The sequence below is a fragment of the Solenopsis invicta genome, chromosome 1 (genome assembly GCF_016802725.1).
Source record: "Solenopsis invicta isolate M01_SB chromosome 1, UNIL_Sinv_3.0, whole genome shotgun sequence".
Classification (NCBI taxonomy): Eukaryota; Metazoa; Arthropoda; class Insecta; order Hymenoptera; family Formicidae; genus Solenopsis; species Solenopsis invicta.
The window spans coordinates 11,075,121-11,092,256 of NC_052664.1; the positions used below are offsets into that span (position 1 = coordinate 11,075,121).

The 17,136-nt window shown below is 29.0% G+C and overlaps 1 protein-coding gene across 2 annotated transcripts; it reads left to right on the forward strand.

Annotated features, from left to right (window-relative positions):
* The first annotated feature begins 1,091 nt into the window (after positions 1–1,091).
* On the forward strand, positions 1,092–16,896 carry LOC105207082 (leucine--tRNA ligase, cytoplasmic). Of its 2 annotated transcripts, none has more exons than XM_026132518.2 (16): positions 1,092–1,246; positions 4,612–4,824; positions 10,501–10,701; positions 10,762–10,923; positions 10,988–11,226; positions 11,300–11,540; positions 11,608–11,826; positions 12,404–12,857; positions 12,918–13,056; positions 14,449–14,719; positions 15,135–15,382; positions 15,447–15,678; positions 15,755–16,012; positions 16,078–16,293; positions 16,366–16,591; positions 16,658–16,896. In XM_026132518.2, the coding sequence occupies exons 1-16, from the start codon at positions 1,244–1,246 to the stop codon at positions 16,876–16,878; spliced, it is 3,543 nt and encodes a 1,180-aa protein (XP_025988303.2). In that variant the 5' UTR covers positions 1,092–1,243; the 3' UTR covers positions 16,879–16,896. The 2 variants fall into 2 exon arrangements, with proteins under 2 accessions (XP_025988303.2, XP_025988304.2); XM_026132519.2 differs by having other exon boundaries at positions 16,667–16,878.
* Positions 16,897–17,136: the final 240 nt, after the last annotated feature.

The window sequence follows — 17,136 nt, forward strand, 5'->3', positions numbered from 1 at the left end:
TCAATATTAATTTATATGTTAAAAATCAATAATGTTTCTAAAAATGTTCTTTTTATTCTTTTCCAGATCGTAAATAAACTTCAATTCCATGAATAAATAAAAATTACTGGAAAATGGATTTATATGAAGAGGGCATTATTAAACAATATCAATTTGTGCTAACTTAAAATTTGTAAAATCTGCTTTTCTTTATTAGTTGTTTATTAAAGAGTAATAATATAAAAATGGAATATACGCATCATATATGCATACAATTATTTTAATTTTATTTATGTACATTCCGTTCTTATATTATTACTCTCTAATGAACAATTAACAAAAAATAGCAGATTTTATAAATTTTAAGTTAGCACAAATTGATATTATTCAATAATGCCCTTTTCATGTCCATTTTCCAGTAATTTTTATTTATTCTTGGAGTTGAAGTTTATTTGCGATCTGGAAAAGAATAAAAAAAACATTTTCAGAGACATTATTGATTTTTAATATATAAATTAATATTGATTAATGTATAATGTAGTTAAATAATTTCAAAGTTATTTTTACTAAGTTTATAATAAACAGGAATTCTATATGATATGCTTGAAATATTATATGCTTTAATATGTATCTAATAATTAATAATTGTTTTATTAATTTAGATTTGTTTCCGATATAACCACAAACTTTAGAATAGATTAATTAATTTTTACAAACAGAAATTTAAACGAAATCCAGTGTTTAGACAAACAAAATTACGATAAATCTTAATTCAAATCATCCTTTTTAACTTTATCTTTGATTTTTTGTGTTATTATTTAAAAAATAAAGAGACTTACTTTTCAAGCATGCTTCTCGGTCTCCACGCTTTCGTCGTCAATCGGATTACATTTGAGACAGCAATCGTCAATCCGATTAGCCTAGGGAAATTTTCTATACCTACGTTGAGTACCATTGTTCAATCTAATTCGAGATCCGATTAGTTATCGTAAACACCCGTAGAAAGACATGTCTTTCTACCATGCAAGCCTATATACATACTTTATAAATCTAGTGATTTTAGGGAATTTTAGCGTTATAAGAAAAAGGCTAACGTGGCCGCTCTCAGGTTCCTCTCTGCCTATGATTTTACTTCATTTTGCGTTCTCCATTATTTTCTGTATCCACGTGTCTTGTACCATCTTGTACTGTTACACATTGCATGGTTCATGAATGATGTAATATTTAATAATAATTAGTGCTGTTTGTAATAAACATAATTAATATGGTAAGTACAGATAATTATTAAATAATAAATATTTTTGTCACACATATGTGTCATGGAATCGTATGTAAAATATATATTTATGCACTTTAACTTGACTGGATTATAGACACAAAAAATATCAATTTTGTTGTTAAGAAAAGTCTTTACTTAATTTACTTTTTTTTCTTCTCATAAATAACAGTTATTTTTAACAAAAAATATTCTTCACAATTGTCTTAAAATATATATTCATCACAAATTTTAGAAAAATTCATTATTATACACTCAAGAATTTATACTCTTTTGAAGAACATTATAAAATTGTATTGAAAAAAAATCAATAATAAGCAAATTAAATTTTTATCTTAATATTCTTGATGGAAGTAATAAAAATTACTAGAATTTAAAATATATTCAGAATAAATTTGATGTTTATGATGAACTTAGATTTGCAAATATATAAATTTATGAAATATTTGAAATAATTATTGAAATATTTATTTAGTTCAAATATATTTTTCTATGTGCACACAAAAGTTTATTTTAAGTAAATATTGTTTCAAATAAATGGTAAGTGTTTCGGTAAGTGTATTTTAAGAAAATGTATTTGTCATTTAAGAGGAAGATCATTTGAATCAATCCAATCAATTTTATGCAAAATTATTGTTTTAGATGAAAGTGAGATGAAGGGGTGTATTTAGTCATTTTTTTTACAATGGCATTAAAAAGATGAGTTCTTGCCATTTTCTTAGATGGAATTGTCTAGTTTTCTTTATATAGTTTAATTTTTCTGGCTATAAAAAAATTTTTCTGTATATAAAAAAAATTAAGGTAAAGTTATCAAAAAAACTCAATATTTTACAGATATTTATACTTTATTCTGACATATTTTGCCATGAAGTACAAAATATTTCATGAACTATTAGTATTTTGGTAAGTATATCTTAATACCTTTACATAGAATACTTTTAATACTTTGGCACAGAATAATGAAATGATGAATAATGAAATCAATTGATATAAACAAAATGTTTTTAAAAAAATTATGCAATTTGCAAATTACTAAAAACTATTGTATAGTATTAAGTTTTCAATAACTTTAATATTTTTATTGAATTTGAGGAAAGTATATAAAATTATATGAATAATACAAGCATGAAGATCTAGCTAGGACCATAGAAGATATACTCTCTTAATTTGTGTTACAGTAACTGTCAAATATCTTTCTTCTTTAATATTTTTATATACAGAATATCTAGAGGAATCTGGCTATGTAAAGAAAATCAAACAGTTTCATTAAAACAAATGGTAATGACCTTCATATCTTTTTGGCGCACGCGTGTTTTTCTATCTAGAAAAAAGATTACAATCAAAATACATTTCCTTCAAAACCATCACACTTTTATCATCAATAATTTTGAGGAAATTGATTGGTTTAATAAAATAATCTACCCGAAATAGTTCACTCTTTGTTTCTCTTTGTACATATGTTATTTTTCTCCAGACATTGGTATCAGAATACATAAAAATAGCCATACTTCTTAATACATGCTAAGTTAACTGAAACAAAGAAACGAATGAGATTCTTAATCTACAGATGTTAATTATCATCAGTATTAGTATTATAAGAAACAAAAAATGATATTTGAAAAATTGTCAAAAATTGATAGTTTTATGTTAAAGATAAAATAAAAAATCTATTTTATGTATTTTAATGGCACCAGTGATTGAGAGAAGTATTTCATAATATATGTAGCTACATGGCAAAGGCAATCGGTTCATTAATTTGTCTAAAATTATAGATACTAGTTTGAAAAATATTGTTTTTAGAAACGTGTTTAAAGTTTCTATTACAATTTAATAATATATTTCTAATACTTACGTAAGTAAAGTTTTAGTAATGTTTCAATAATACAAGCAATTCCTCTTGTGTGACCTTGTAGATATACATACAAGTAACTAGTTTCAGTATTAAAAAATCCATAGCTACCTGTTCTTAGAACCCATTACATAGTAGTGAGCCCAGTGAGTGCTCCGATTTTGACTTGCTGCTTTAAATAATAAGCTATAACTTCCATAATTTTCCTAATTTTTCAATAAAAATTTAAGAGTAGATTTTTAACCCTTAAACACATTATATCCATGGAATTATGGTAACACATTTTTTGTCTGGTTGACTCAACCTTGAGAAGTTATAACTTGGGTTCCAATTAATATTTTCAATAATCTTTTTTGTTAAATAAAAGTTCAGAATCTAAGAAATGCGACTGCACAATCGGCATTGCCAAAAATGATTTATTGTGAAGTTACAAAGAAAAAACCATTAAGCTAAAATAAAAAATTGTTTAAAAATCCACTTTTTCTTTAAAAAATTATATCTTTGCAATAAAAAACTTTTAGGACTTTAAAATACGGCATTTGAAAGCTAAAGAGTTATACTTCCAAAAAAATTGTGGCATTGTCATTTCTTTTAAAAAGTATTTGTAACAAAGAGAATGTGAGATATTTTTGATTAACTTAAGGTATTTGAAATTAAAAATTGATGTATTTTATGATATATTTCGGACCCCGCGCCGAAATCCTCTTCTACACAGCACTATACAGGATGTATTAAAACTGACAAATAACATTTAAATGACAAATTCTTTAGAAGATTTTAAGACGAAAATTTTAATACCAAAATGTCGAGGCTATAATAATTTTTAAATGTGGAGAGTTTAAACATTACGAATGACAAGGCTAGAATTTTGCGCGGTCAGGAATGTTCTCTTCTAATCGAATGCCTTTAATCATAAATTATTGTAACAATACACAATGAGAGTTTTATTAAGAAACTAATTTTGTTTATCTATAGTTAATTTAATATAAAATTAGATAAATAATATTTGCGCATGATAGTTTAATAATTATGTCGATATTGATGTGTCAAATATTAAAATTGTCTGAATGTCAATTATTATATCGAATAGGCAGAAACCGTATAATTACCGAATTTTCTTCGCATCTCTAATATATAATAATCAATTATACAATTATTTAATTGTATAATAACAATGGACCAATTATGAAATAATATTTATATTATTTATTGATTAAAAATTATTAAATTAACAAATTTACAACCAATTGGAAACGCGAAAGAAAGGCTTCAAATTAGATAACATGCCATATTTAAAATAACAGTTTTTAGTTATTCTTGCTAGAACAAAATTGTTTACGATGTTATTAATAAAGAAGAAATTTGGCGCTATAACCCAGATTTAAAAAAAATGGATTTAATTGATTTTTGTAAGAAAACATTTAATTATATTATCTGACGTTTCAGACTTAATTTAAGCACATATCTTATTTTGTACCAATTGCTAAAAAAATGTCTTGTGTAACAGGCAACAGAAAGAAAAGGCACTTACAAAGTTGAACATCTTCAAGAAATTGAGAGAAAGATACAAGCGAAATGGGAAGCTGCAAAAATATTCCACGTGGATGCACCTGATCAAGATAAGAGATCACCAGATGAAAAATTTTTTGCAACTTTTCCATATCCTTATATGAACGGACGTCTTCATCTTGGACATACTTTCTCATTATCAAAGTGTGAGGTACAAATTCAAAGTTTTTACAATTTTGTTATATTCAGGTGGAGACAAATCTATAGTCTCGAACGAGAGATAGTTCTTTGTACAAGAATGTCAAAAGTATAGAATAAATACTTTATTTGTTTGAAACTTTGTTTCCAAAAAAATCAAGTTTGAAAATTGTGTTGAATACACATGAAGATATAATTTATGAAAAGACATTGCAAACGTTATCATGTTTATTTTATGTCCGCAGGATTTCATGATTGGCAGTATTAAAGAAATAGTGTTCAAATAATTAAGGATGTATACGTCACATCTTAAAGTATTATTAAAAATTTTTTAATTTTATAGATTGTTTTCTTATTACGTTGGATTATCTGTGTAAGATTTGAGTAAAATTCTCTTATTGATTTAAAAATTATTTAATTTTTTGTTTACTTTTGATTTTTATAAACATATTTTGTACTTACAAGGAAAGTCTTAAGGTATTTCCCTCTGATTTAGACGAGCCTTTAATATATTGTAATACAGATCAAAATAAAGGGCATGTATTTTTTTATATGTGCCAATACTCACTTTTAAGGAGTGAAACACCTCTGAAGTTTGGTAGTTAAGTCGCGGGAGTGGAGTCGATGGTACAAAATAAATATAGAAATTGATTGGTTTTATGTTGGTTTAATATGATGTCTCCTGTAGGTTTTAATATAAGTAATTTTTGAAACGCCCGAGTTACAAAATAAGATATACGTCTGTTTAGGCTAACGAATACTTGGCGAGAGAGAGAATTTCTTCTCTTGCATGTCTTATATATTCCCCGAATGACCGTTTGGTCCGTGTCTCACATAAATTTCAAAGCTATTTATTATTACTCTACCTACTAGAATCTTCTATGATTTGTATATATTTTTCTGCCGTGTTTTGTGTTGCTTGCCATTGAGCTAAGGATATGTTTATCTTGAATGCTCAACCAATAAGTTATTTGTTTTTTTGTTTTTGTGTCGTGCTTATTACTTTTTGAATTTGTCAGTTGGACGTGTGGCGAACGATCGCCACAGAAGAAAATCGATTTTTTTCTTTCGAAGCGTATATCGTCGAAACTATAAGAGATAGAGAAAAATGTTCTAATTGAAAGTAAAATTGCTTGAAGAATACTTTATAACAGAAATTTAAAAATTTTTTTGTTAATTTTTTTATACTTTTCCCTACCACTTACCTATTTTTTTTTTAATTTTTATTTTTTTTATGAGCAAAATAAAGCTTATTTGATTATGAATTCAATGGTATATGATAAAATTTTGTTGTGACATTTCCATTTTCTATAAATAATTAAAAACCACTCCATTACGCATGGTACGCGCACCTGTCCTATGGAAAATTTTTTTTATCTGTTATAGTTTTGACGGTGTATGCTTTGAAAGAAAAAAACCGATTTTCTTCAAAGAGGTGTTCCACCTTCTAAAAGTGAGATTGGATACGTATAAAAAAAATACGTATCCTTATTACTTATTTTTATCTGTATTATACAACATATTAAAGGCTTATCTAAATCAAAGGGACACTCCTCGAGACCTTTCCTGGTTAATATTTATTTACAAATTTAGTCAGGAAATAACATTACGAGTTAAATCTGTTTTTTTCACATATAATAAAATTTTTTAATTTGTGTAAGTTTATTTGAACTCTTCTACTTGTTTAAAGGGTTACATCACAGTGAACGTCTGGAAATATAGAATAACTTTGAGAATTTTTTGTAGTTAAATAATGAAATAAGTGGAAATTTGAATTAAAGGCCTTTAATGTACACATCTTAAACTGCACAAAACAATTTTTGTTTTATTTTTGTAGTCAAGATGTTTGAGCTTTGCAAATAAACTCAATTGCTTTTTTTTTAATAGGTCTCCGCAGCTTGCAGCAGAAATATTGTATACTTTCACTTGGGACAAAAAGCAAAATTTTTTAATAATTTACTTTAAATTTGCTAGAGAAATACACATGTATATGTTAAAATATTGATTTTTGTAGAAATAGTAAATATTTGAAAACAAAATTTTATTTTTACTCTAAAAATTCAGTGAAAAAGTATTTATAACAAAGAAAGTTTTTAACTGATCATAAAAATTATGTGTATTTCTCTAGAGAATTTGGTTTAACAGCTACTGTAAAAATTTCAAGTCGATCGGATAAAATTTGGTAATGTTATCAAGCCAATTGATGATTGCAAGTTCCTGGTTGCAAACCAATTTGGAAAATGTGGTTTCAAAAAAAACGCGTATAAAGTTTTGAGTAATGTTATTTCATATTTAACTATAGAAATTTTTAATTTATTTTATTCTGTGATACATCATACAACTACCTTTCCACATTGATGGTTTCTTCCTGTTCTTCTTTTTTGAAAGATCTGAAGATTCTACGAGCATTTGGCAGCTGTAATGCGACGCGTCAGCCTCGACGCAGAAATTATAACAATAATTGCCCACGCTCAAGTGCTGTGTACTTTATCATGATGATGATAATTATTCATAAAACTTTGAAAACTAGAGCAGCAACAAGTATTCGAGAACGTAGTAATTCTAAAGCGAACAGTGTCGTTCGTCAATGGTTGTACAGACCATTATATTCAATATTTTTCCGATTAAAAACTACCAGCATCATCTAAAATGACATATTGAAGCCCAATATTCATCGATATCACATATCTTGAGGGCAGGCTTGGGAACGATACCTTAAAAAAGGTTAACATTACCGTTACTTTTTTGTAAAAAGTAACACGTTACCGTTACTCATTACTGATTTCATAATCAATAACGCGTTTCCGTTGCCGTTACTTGGATAATAATGATTTGTTACTTTTTTGTTATTTTTTTATAATTGTAAAGTATTAAGTTATTAAATTTGAAATTATATTATTTAATAATTAATATTATATGTAGTAATAAATATTACAACTTTAAATTCTTGAAACTATAATTATATAGAACATAGCTTTTTTTATATCTTTGGATGTGATGAGTGTGAGTGCGAAATAAATAAAATTCTGAAATTAGTTTTGTACCGATTTAATATAATAATCTGTATGAGTATATGTATAGGACCCGAGTTACAATAGGTAATGTGTATGGTACCACGGATATGCGATGAGTCTTCCTCTTCTCTCGTACACGTCTTTAAATAACCTCGGTTTGATCGATGGAGATTTAAAATTTTCTTGTTTTCCCGCGTACCGAAAGCTACTGCCTATTTGTCTCAATTCTCGAAGCTTCTATTTCTCTTCATATTTATACTTTTCCTTTGTTTCGAGCTGTCTAACAACACGGTTCTCGAATTTTCTTTTCTGTTATTATTTTCTGTCGGTTAGTTTCGTGGCTCGGCGATCGCCACATATCTATTAAACTTGTCTAATAAACTTTTCTAATTTGTTATTAATATCTTATTTATTTTTACTATTTTGATAGTATACAATTTTTATAGAAATTTAGATTAAACATTGTTTTTAGATTTTAAATCTCAAAACTAAATGTAAATTTTTTAAACAATATTTAACAAAAAAAATTTTAAGTTATTATATAACAATAAATACAAAATTTTGAATCCTGATTTATAAAAAAAGACATTATCAGTCAATTAAATTTTTGTCAGGAAACTGTAACATTAAAAATTAAGAAAATTGAACAATGTTTTTTTTCATTCAAATCGTGTGAAGTCCTTTAATACAGAGAAAAAAACTATTTAATGCGTGATAAAAAACATTCTATGTACACTCAAAAATGATTCTTTCACTGAATCTTATTACAATTGCGATCCGTAATCACATTTAAATGATTGATTGATTGAGTGATGATTTATCAAACATTGATTAATGCATAAAAAATCAACTTTAAATTAATTTAAGGCTCCTGAGTACTCGCCGCGGCCATATTGAAGTCGTGACGTCAGAAGCGAGAAATTGCGTGAAATGACACGTAATTTTATCCGACATGCCATTTGTAAATAAAGCCAATTTGGATAAAACAGACTAAGCAGATGACTTTAAAACACTTCTAAATATTGGTCACGACTATCCTTTTTCCGCCTAACAGTCAGTAAATAGTTGTAAAAAGCATGTAAAATGAAGCAATTGAAACAGGAAAACACATGGGCACGTAATTTTTTCCGGCGTGCCATTTCTAAATAATGCCAATTTGGATAAAACAGATTAATCAGATGGCTTTAAAACACTTCTAAATATTGGTCACGATTATCCTTTTTTCGCCTAGCAGTCAGTAAATAGTCGTAAAAAGCACGTAAAGTGACGTCTATTCAGACAGGAAAACACACGGATAGCTATTGAAAGGAGTGAAAAATGTACTTTTATGTATAAAATTCAAAGAAATTTTACTCGCGGTCCATTTTTACGAATTTGGTAAATACGAGACAAGTCATATTTTCACAATGAAACACATAATAACAAAATGACATGCACGATAACATTTCATCGTCAATCTGTCACGTTTCACGTGTATTAGTTCTAATTTTGTCCGCGACAAAATGTCGCTACCGTCAACGCGGAGTTCTCGGCTGAGGAGTCAGGAGCCTTAATGATTAATTACACATTTGAAAACATTTTCTAATTGTATATTCAGTGCGCATTATTTTGATTTTGTAAAATTCATTGCTAGTTGATTTGGATAGACATATTTATTCGATATATTTGTATCCAATCAAAACTCTAATGCGCGATCTATTGAATAGATAATAAGAAACTAAAGTGACGATAAAAGTAATGACTGAATTCGTTATCATTACTGTAAAAATGTAACGACGTTACCGTTACAGACATAAAAAAGTGATGCTCGTTTATATATGTAAGTATTACATATATGCGCTCCTTACCGTACAAAAAAATTGTTTCCAATTTCTTGAAAATTTCTTTGTGATGTAACTTCTTAAAAGTTATTTATTTAAAACTGCAATAAAATACATTCATTTTTGTTGTATGTGTATAGTGTAAGACGAAGTTTTTATTTTCTTCTTTACAATTTTTCTTAATCAGCAACCGAAATTATTTACCAAATTTTTGTTGCTGATTAAGAAAAAAAAACAATAAGCATAAGAAGATTGTTTTAAATTTTTTTTAATTTTTAGCTGGTATTGCAGAAAACATCTTTAAATTTTATTTAATTTATTAAGAAAGCAATTACTGGGAAAAATATTGTCCTTGCTGCTGTAGACATAAACAAATAGAAAGTGGTTTTGAATGGATTGTTAAAAATGAAATCATGTCTTAGCCAGCGGTACATGTACCAATGCGATTTTGAATTGATTCTTTATTTTCTCGAAAACAAGTTGGGAAAAATATACAACAAAAATATCTTTATTTTTTTTTTATTTTTAAAATCTTATTTTTGCTATTGATTGAAGAATAGATGACGGAGTTTTAATTTGACCGTGCCGAAGTTTTTTGTTACGTTGATGACTCATATATAATGTGTGAGCAATGAATTTTGTAATTTGTTTTGATATGTTTGCGGTAATAATTTTTGTTAAAATTATGATTTATTAATGTTAAATATAAATGCTATCGCTGATGAAGACTCCGAAGTAGAAACGTTTGATTTAGAATTTGAGATATCGTTTGAATAATAGAATATTATGACATCTTAAATTGTTATTTTGCTTGTAAGTGGTCGTTAACTTTATTCTGATTACGTTTTTTTTCAGTTTGCTACTCGATACAATCGTCTCTTGGGAAAGAAAGTACTCTTTCCCTTTGGCTTTCACTGCACAGGTATGCCCATTAAAGCATGTGCTGATAAATTAAAGAGAGAAATGGCGATGTATGGTTATCCACCTGAGTTTCCTGAAATCGAAATAGTGGAAGAAAAAGTAGATGTGATAAAGGATAAGAGCAAAGGCAAAAAGGTAAAATTCTAATTTTAGAACTTTATTTTTAAGATAAAAATTGTTTGGTATTAATTTTAGAGTAAGGCAGTTGCTAAAGCCGGTTTAGCTAAATATCAGTGGCAAATTATGCAGTCTCTTGATTTAAAAGACGTGGAAATACAGCAGTTTGCCGATGCTGCACATTGGTTGAAATATTTCCCACCGCTGGCTGTCCAAGACTTAAAATCTATTGGTCTTCATGTAAGATAACAAGAATTTTTGTAAAATATTTTGAATTTTATATAACTGATTTTAAAATTTCTAGGTGGACTGGCGAAGAACTTTTATTACAACGGATGCTAATCCATTTTATGATTCTTTTGTACGTTGGCAGTTTCATCATTTAAAAGCTAGGAACAAAATCAAATATGGAAAGAGGTACACTATTTATTCACCAAAAGATGGTCAACCTTGCATGGATCATGATAGATCCTCTGGTGAAGGTGTTGGATCGCAGGAGTATACATTGATCAAAATGAAAGTTCAATATCCTCAGAAAATTAAGTAATATTCTTATATTATTTTACAACTTTTGCTGAGATTTTTTTAATTCTTAAAAGCAATATAATTATTGTAGGAATTTTAATATAAGTCGGTTCAAAGATAAGTCAGTTTACCTTGTAGCTGCAACTTTAAGACCAGAGACAATGTATGGTCAAACAAATTGTTGGGTTCATCCTAACATGAATTATATTGCATATAAGTTAGCATGCGGGGATGTTTATATTTCTACGGAACGTGCAGCGAGGAATATGTCCTATCAAGGTTTCTTTGAAAAAGAAGGAAGAATAGATGTTATGCAAAAGTTCAAGGGCGAAGTATTATCTCTTTGTGCAATGGACATTAAATACAATTTTTAATAACTTATATAAGAAACTTTTCTAGGACTTATTAGGACTGGAATTGGAAGCTCCTCTTACGTCTAATAAAGTGATATATGCGTTGCCTATGTTGACAATAAAAGAAGACAAAGGTACTGGTATCGTAACTTCCGTTCCTAGTGATTCTCCTGATGATTATGCCGCATTAGTGGATCTAAAAAAAAAACAACCACTTAGAGAAAAATACGGAATCACCGAGGAAATGGTGTTGCCGTATAATCCAGTAAGTAGTTTATTCAGGAGTGGAAAAACTAATATGAATACTTAGGAGAATATTCACATTACTTTAATAAGTTAATCTACCATCTTTAATACAAATTTTATCTATGTTTGAAAGTCTACAATGTTCGAATAGTTATATTTGTTTAGCAGAAAATTTTTTAATTGATTATATAAATGATTTTGAAAAACTTTACGTTTCACGCTGTCTTTTAAGATTGCTCTCTGTTCTTCAAAACTTTAATGTTTTTTTTAGTCAATCTAACTGACTTATTATTGAATCATTGTGAGCAGTTTTGAAGAATAAAATAATAACAGATTTTTTCTTTTAATCTCTTAAAAATTATTCTGCTAGATTTACTAGAAGATATAATATTAATTATTTAAGCATTGTATGTTCTTATTTCATCAAGGATAAAATTGTAAAGAAAACTAATCTCTTATTAATAAAATAAGTAACATATTTTCCAAATATTTACATTTTGTTTGGTCTCTGTATACATACATATATAATATAATGTGAATCATTTAACTGAACAAATGATAAGAATAATAAAATCTTTCATATTTTTACGTACTAGATTCCAATCCTTGAAGTTCCAGATCTTGGCAATTTAGTAGCAGTAACATTATATGATCAGTTAAAGATTCAATCCCAAAATGATAAAGTTAAACTCACGGAAGCAAAGGAAATAGCATACTTGAAAGGATTTTACGATGGTATACTGTTAGTAGGTCCATATAAGGGCAAGAAGATACAAGAGGTTAAAAAACTAATTCAAAAAGAAATGATTAATAGTAGTGAAGCAGTGATTTATTATGAACCAGAAAAAACTATTATTTCAAGATCAAATGACGAATGTGTAGTAGCCTTATGTAATCAATGGTATTTAGATTATGGTGAAGAAAACTGGAAGAAAGAGACGCTTGAGGCTCTAAAGAATCTAAATACATTTCATGATGAAGTTAGAAAGAATTTCCTTGCTTGCTTTGACTGGTTACATGAACACGCATGTTCAAGAACATATGGACTTGGTAAATAAATTATTACAAATTAGAGTTTTTTTATTTTTATTTTAATTCTCGTATTTTTAGGCACCAAATTACCATGGGACGAAAGTTGGTTAATAGAATCTTTATCAGATTCTACTATTTACATGGCTTATTATACAATAGCGCATTTTTTGCAAGGGGACACCTTTAAAGGAGATAAACCTAATGCGTATGGAATAAGGTAAATAAGAATAAAGTTAGTAGTAGCCTATAGCAGCAATAATAATAGAAGCGAGGAGACTTTGTACCTGTTTCTAAACGTTAAACCTAAAGAGTTTCTTTGTGACTTCTGCTATATATATTGTTAGTCCTAATGTAGTACTGCGTATCAGGTCTTGTGAGACTATTCGATTTCCTTTTTTTTTTCTCTTATACTATGTAGCCTTAGGTTCTTAGGTTTAATGCAGTTCTAGAATTATATAATGTGTGTGCGTACGTGTGTGTGTGCGTGTATACGCGCGCGCGCGCGCACACACACACACACACACACACACACACACACAGGGTGGCCATAAAGTTCCGGGACGGTAAAATATCTCGAAAACTAAGCATTTTAGGAAAAAATATTTCAGACAAAAGTTGTAGGATTTTAAAAGATCTATTTACTGATCTTATCATTTTGACCTTAGATGGCGTCGCCAAGGTCAGATCGAAATCACATTAACTTTTTTAAATAGAACACCCTATTTTTGATTCTAGAATCTAATAGCTGGTGTCAAGACCTTTCCAACCCTACAAGAAAGTTTATTTTTGTTGAGTACTCTCTGAGTTGTGAAGCTTGAAAGTTATAGTATACTGTATAAGAGCGGGTTTACATACTGTAAACACACATACATCCACCTATTAACGTACCCGCACGCACGCGCGCGCGCACTCACTCACTCACTCACTCACGGGATCACTGATAACCGTCCCGTCCTCGCCGTAGACCCTGGATAACGCAAAGAATAGCAATGCAATAAACAAGGAAATGCAAATTTTTGTTTTATGATCATCACTTTCAATTGGAAAGTTGTACCAAATTTTTTTAAAAAAGATTCCTTTCGTCTTTAAAATAAGCTCTCAGTTGACCTATCATGCCATTTAAGATTTTTAAGTCACTCCGCCCTCATGCTCCAAGGCAGGTGGGAGGTGGATGTCATCCTGCACAAAAAATACAGTATACTGCAACTTTCAAGCCTCACAACTTTGAAAGTACTAAACGAAAATAAACTTTTTTGTAGGGTTCTGGAAAGGTCTTGACACCAGCTATTAGATTCTGGAATTAAAAATAGGGTGTTCTATTTAAAAATATTGACCTGACTTTGACCTGACCTTGGCAATGCCACTCAAAGTTAAATTGATAAGATCAGTAAATAGATCTTTTTGTACCATACAACTTTTGTCTGAAACACTTCTGTAAAATTTATATTTTCTGAGTTATTTAGGTGTATCCAGACTTTTGTCCCACCCTGTATACAACCTACTGAGATTTACTGATTATGAGTTGACCGTTTTTACATAGACATTCTCAAGATTAAAATTACTGTTACATTGTTTTTATCTACGTATAATATTTAATTATTTTTATTAGAGCCTGTGATATGACTCCAGAAGTATGGGACTATATCTTCTTCAAAGACGCTATACCACCTAAGGCAGATATAGATAGAGCAATTCTAGATCGGATGAAACAAGAATTTCAGTATTGGTATCCTGTAGATTTAAGAGTTTCAGGAAAAGATCTGATACAAAATCATCTTACATATTTCCTTTACAACCATACGGCAATATGGCAAAATCAACCTGAATTCTGGCCACAAGGGATCAGAGCAAATGGTCATCTTCTTCTGAATTCAGCGAAGGTAATGTAAAATTAATCACAATTTGTATATTTTCCAGCAACGGAACACAATCATACATTGTACAACTATAAAGTTGAAACGCAAATTTGGTACTTCCGTCGAAGCTAAATGTATTCGATCTTCCATGGATAAATATCGATTATTTGATATTGTTTTCAAAATCGCGCAGAAATTGAGTTAAAAATGTTCTCTAGAAAAAACGGCATCTACTCCAGTGATACCAAATGTAAAAGTCTGATATCTATGAATGACACAAAACTAACTACACAACATTTTAACTGTGTATGATTGTGTCAACTTGTGTTATAGCTGGAAAGTACTCGGTTGTACATCATGTTACACAGTGTCGTCTGTGTACGTAGCTGGAACTTACACTCTTTTTATTGTATAAAATTTTAATTGTTTAAACACACAGATGTCCAAGTCTGAGGGCAACTTTTTAACACTTGCCGAAGCTGTGAAAAAATTCTCAGCTGATGGTACGCGTCTCTGTCTAGCTGATGCCGGTGATTCTATAGAAGATGCCAATTTTATTGAAAGTACAGCCGAAGCAGGAATTCTTAGACTGTATAATTTTATAGAGTGGGTTCAAGATATTCTGAATAAAGATGCACCGAATGAAGATGTACAGGAATATAAATTCCATGATGAAGTCTTTGAAAGGTATTTCTATTTTTTTTCTTTTTCATTTATCATTATTACAGAACTAATGGTACATTTAATGCAGCGAAATGAATTTGAAAATACGAGAAACTGATGAAAATTATTCAAAAATGCTTTACAAAGAAGCATTACGGACAGGATTTTACGAACTTCAAACAGCAAGAGATAAATATTTGCAATTAACTTCAATAATTAATCTGAATCTAATTAAGAAGTATATAGAAATTCAAATAATTCTTTTATCTCCCATTTGCCCACATATTTGCGAGTATATATGGGGAAACTTACTTAAAAAAGTATGTTTTAATAAAAATATGTATTGATTATTAAATTATTTTTATAAATATATAATTGTCTAATCTAATTTATTAGGATGGCTGTATAGTAGATGCAAAGTGGCCTATAGTAGGAACAGTAAATGAAATTTTAATAAAATCTTCTCAATATCTAATGGATACCGCTCATACATTTAGAATTCATCTAAAAAATTACATGCAAACTTACATGCAAAAATTATCGAAGAAGGCAAAGAACGATATAAGGAAACCTACGCAAGGAATCATCTGGGTGGCTAAGACTTATCCTCCTTGGCAAAGTGTCATCCTTACAATGATGAAGAAAATGTACTGCGTAAGTTGAAACGATAATTTAATAATCGTTGATAAATTTTGTGCACTAATATTTTTACTTTATAGGAAAATGGAAATAAATTACCGGATAATAAAACGCTCTCTTCTGTATTGTCCAGCAAAGCTGAGTTGAAAAAATATGTGAAAAGAGTAATGCCATTCGTGCAATTTGTCAAGGAAAAAATGGAAACTGTCGGTCTCAGTGCGCTGAATCTGACCCTCGATTTTGACGAATTTGCTGTACTCGAAAACAACAAAGAGTATCTCCAAAAAACATTAGGTGTAAGCAAACTCATAATTTTTGTTTTATCTATATATTAACATATATCTACTACAGTTTTATTTTTGTATTAGCTTCAAGATATTGAGATTAAATATACGGACATAGCTCCAGAAAAGACGAGAGAAGAATGTTGTCCAGGTGCTCCGTACATTGACTTTTTTATAAAGTCAATTACACTTGATATTATTAATCCACAAATATGTAGCAACTTATTTCAAGTAACTATGGAAATTTCGACTGTAACTGAAACTGCAGATATTGTATCCTACATTGTAAAACAACACAAGTCTATAAAAGGTAACAAAACATAAAATTTTTACACAATTGATAAATTAATTTGCAATAAAAAATCTCTTAATATAGATTTTTTAGATCCTGCTTCGATTGTGTTGTATCGGTATAATGATCCAAACATGGGACCCAGAACTAGACCAGGAAACATTTTAAAAGAAACAACTAAGATTCCACCAGATTCTGTATTTAACCCAAATCTAGAAACAAAAAACGTTGAAGTTAGTGTTGCAGGTAACACATATGAAATAGGCGACCGTTTGATATATATTGATAAATTTCTGGAAAAATAAACGATATATTTGATCTGAGCTATGAAACATTTTATTATTAAGTATATAATCATTATTTATTAAATAACTAAAGCTTCTGACTCAGCCGAGAACTCCGCGTTGACATTCCGTCGCGGACAAAATGACAACTTACAGACGTGAAACGTGATAAATTGACGATGAGATGTTGTCGTGCATGTCATTTTGTTTTTATGTGTTTCATCGTGAAAATATGACTTGTCTCGTATTTAACAAATTCATAAAAATGGATCACGAGTA

What these genes read in the sequence shown, in the direction of transcription:
- LOC105207082 (XM_026132518.2), top strand. An exon ending in CATGATGAAGTCTTTGAAAG is followed by an intron (nt 15,383 to 15,446) that starts GTATTTCTATTT and finishes CATTTAATGCAG; the next exon opens with CGAAATGAATTTGAAAATAC. An exon ending in ATCTCCAAAAAACATTAGGT is followed by an intron (nt 16,294 to 16,365) that starts GTAAGCAAACTC and finishes TTTTTGTATTAG; the next exon opens with CTTCAAGATATTGAGATTAA.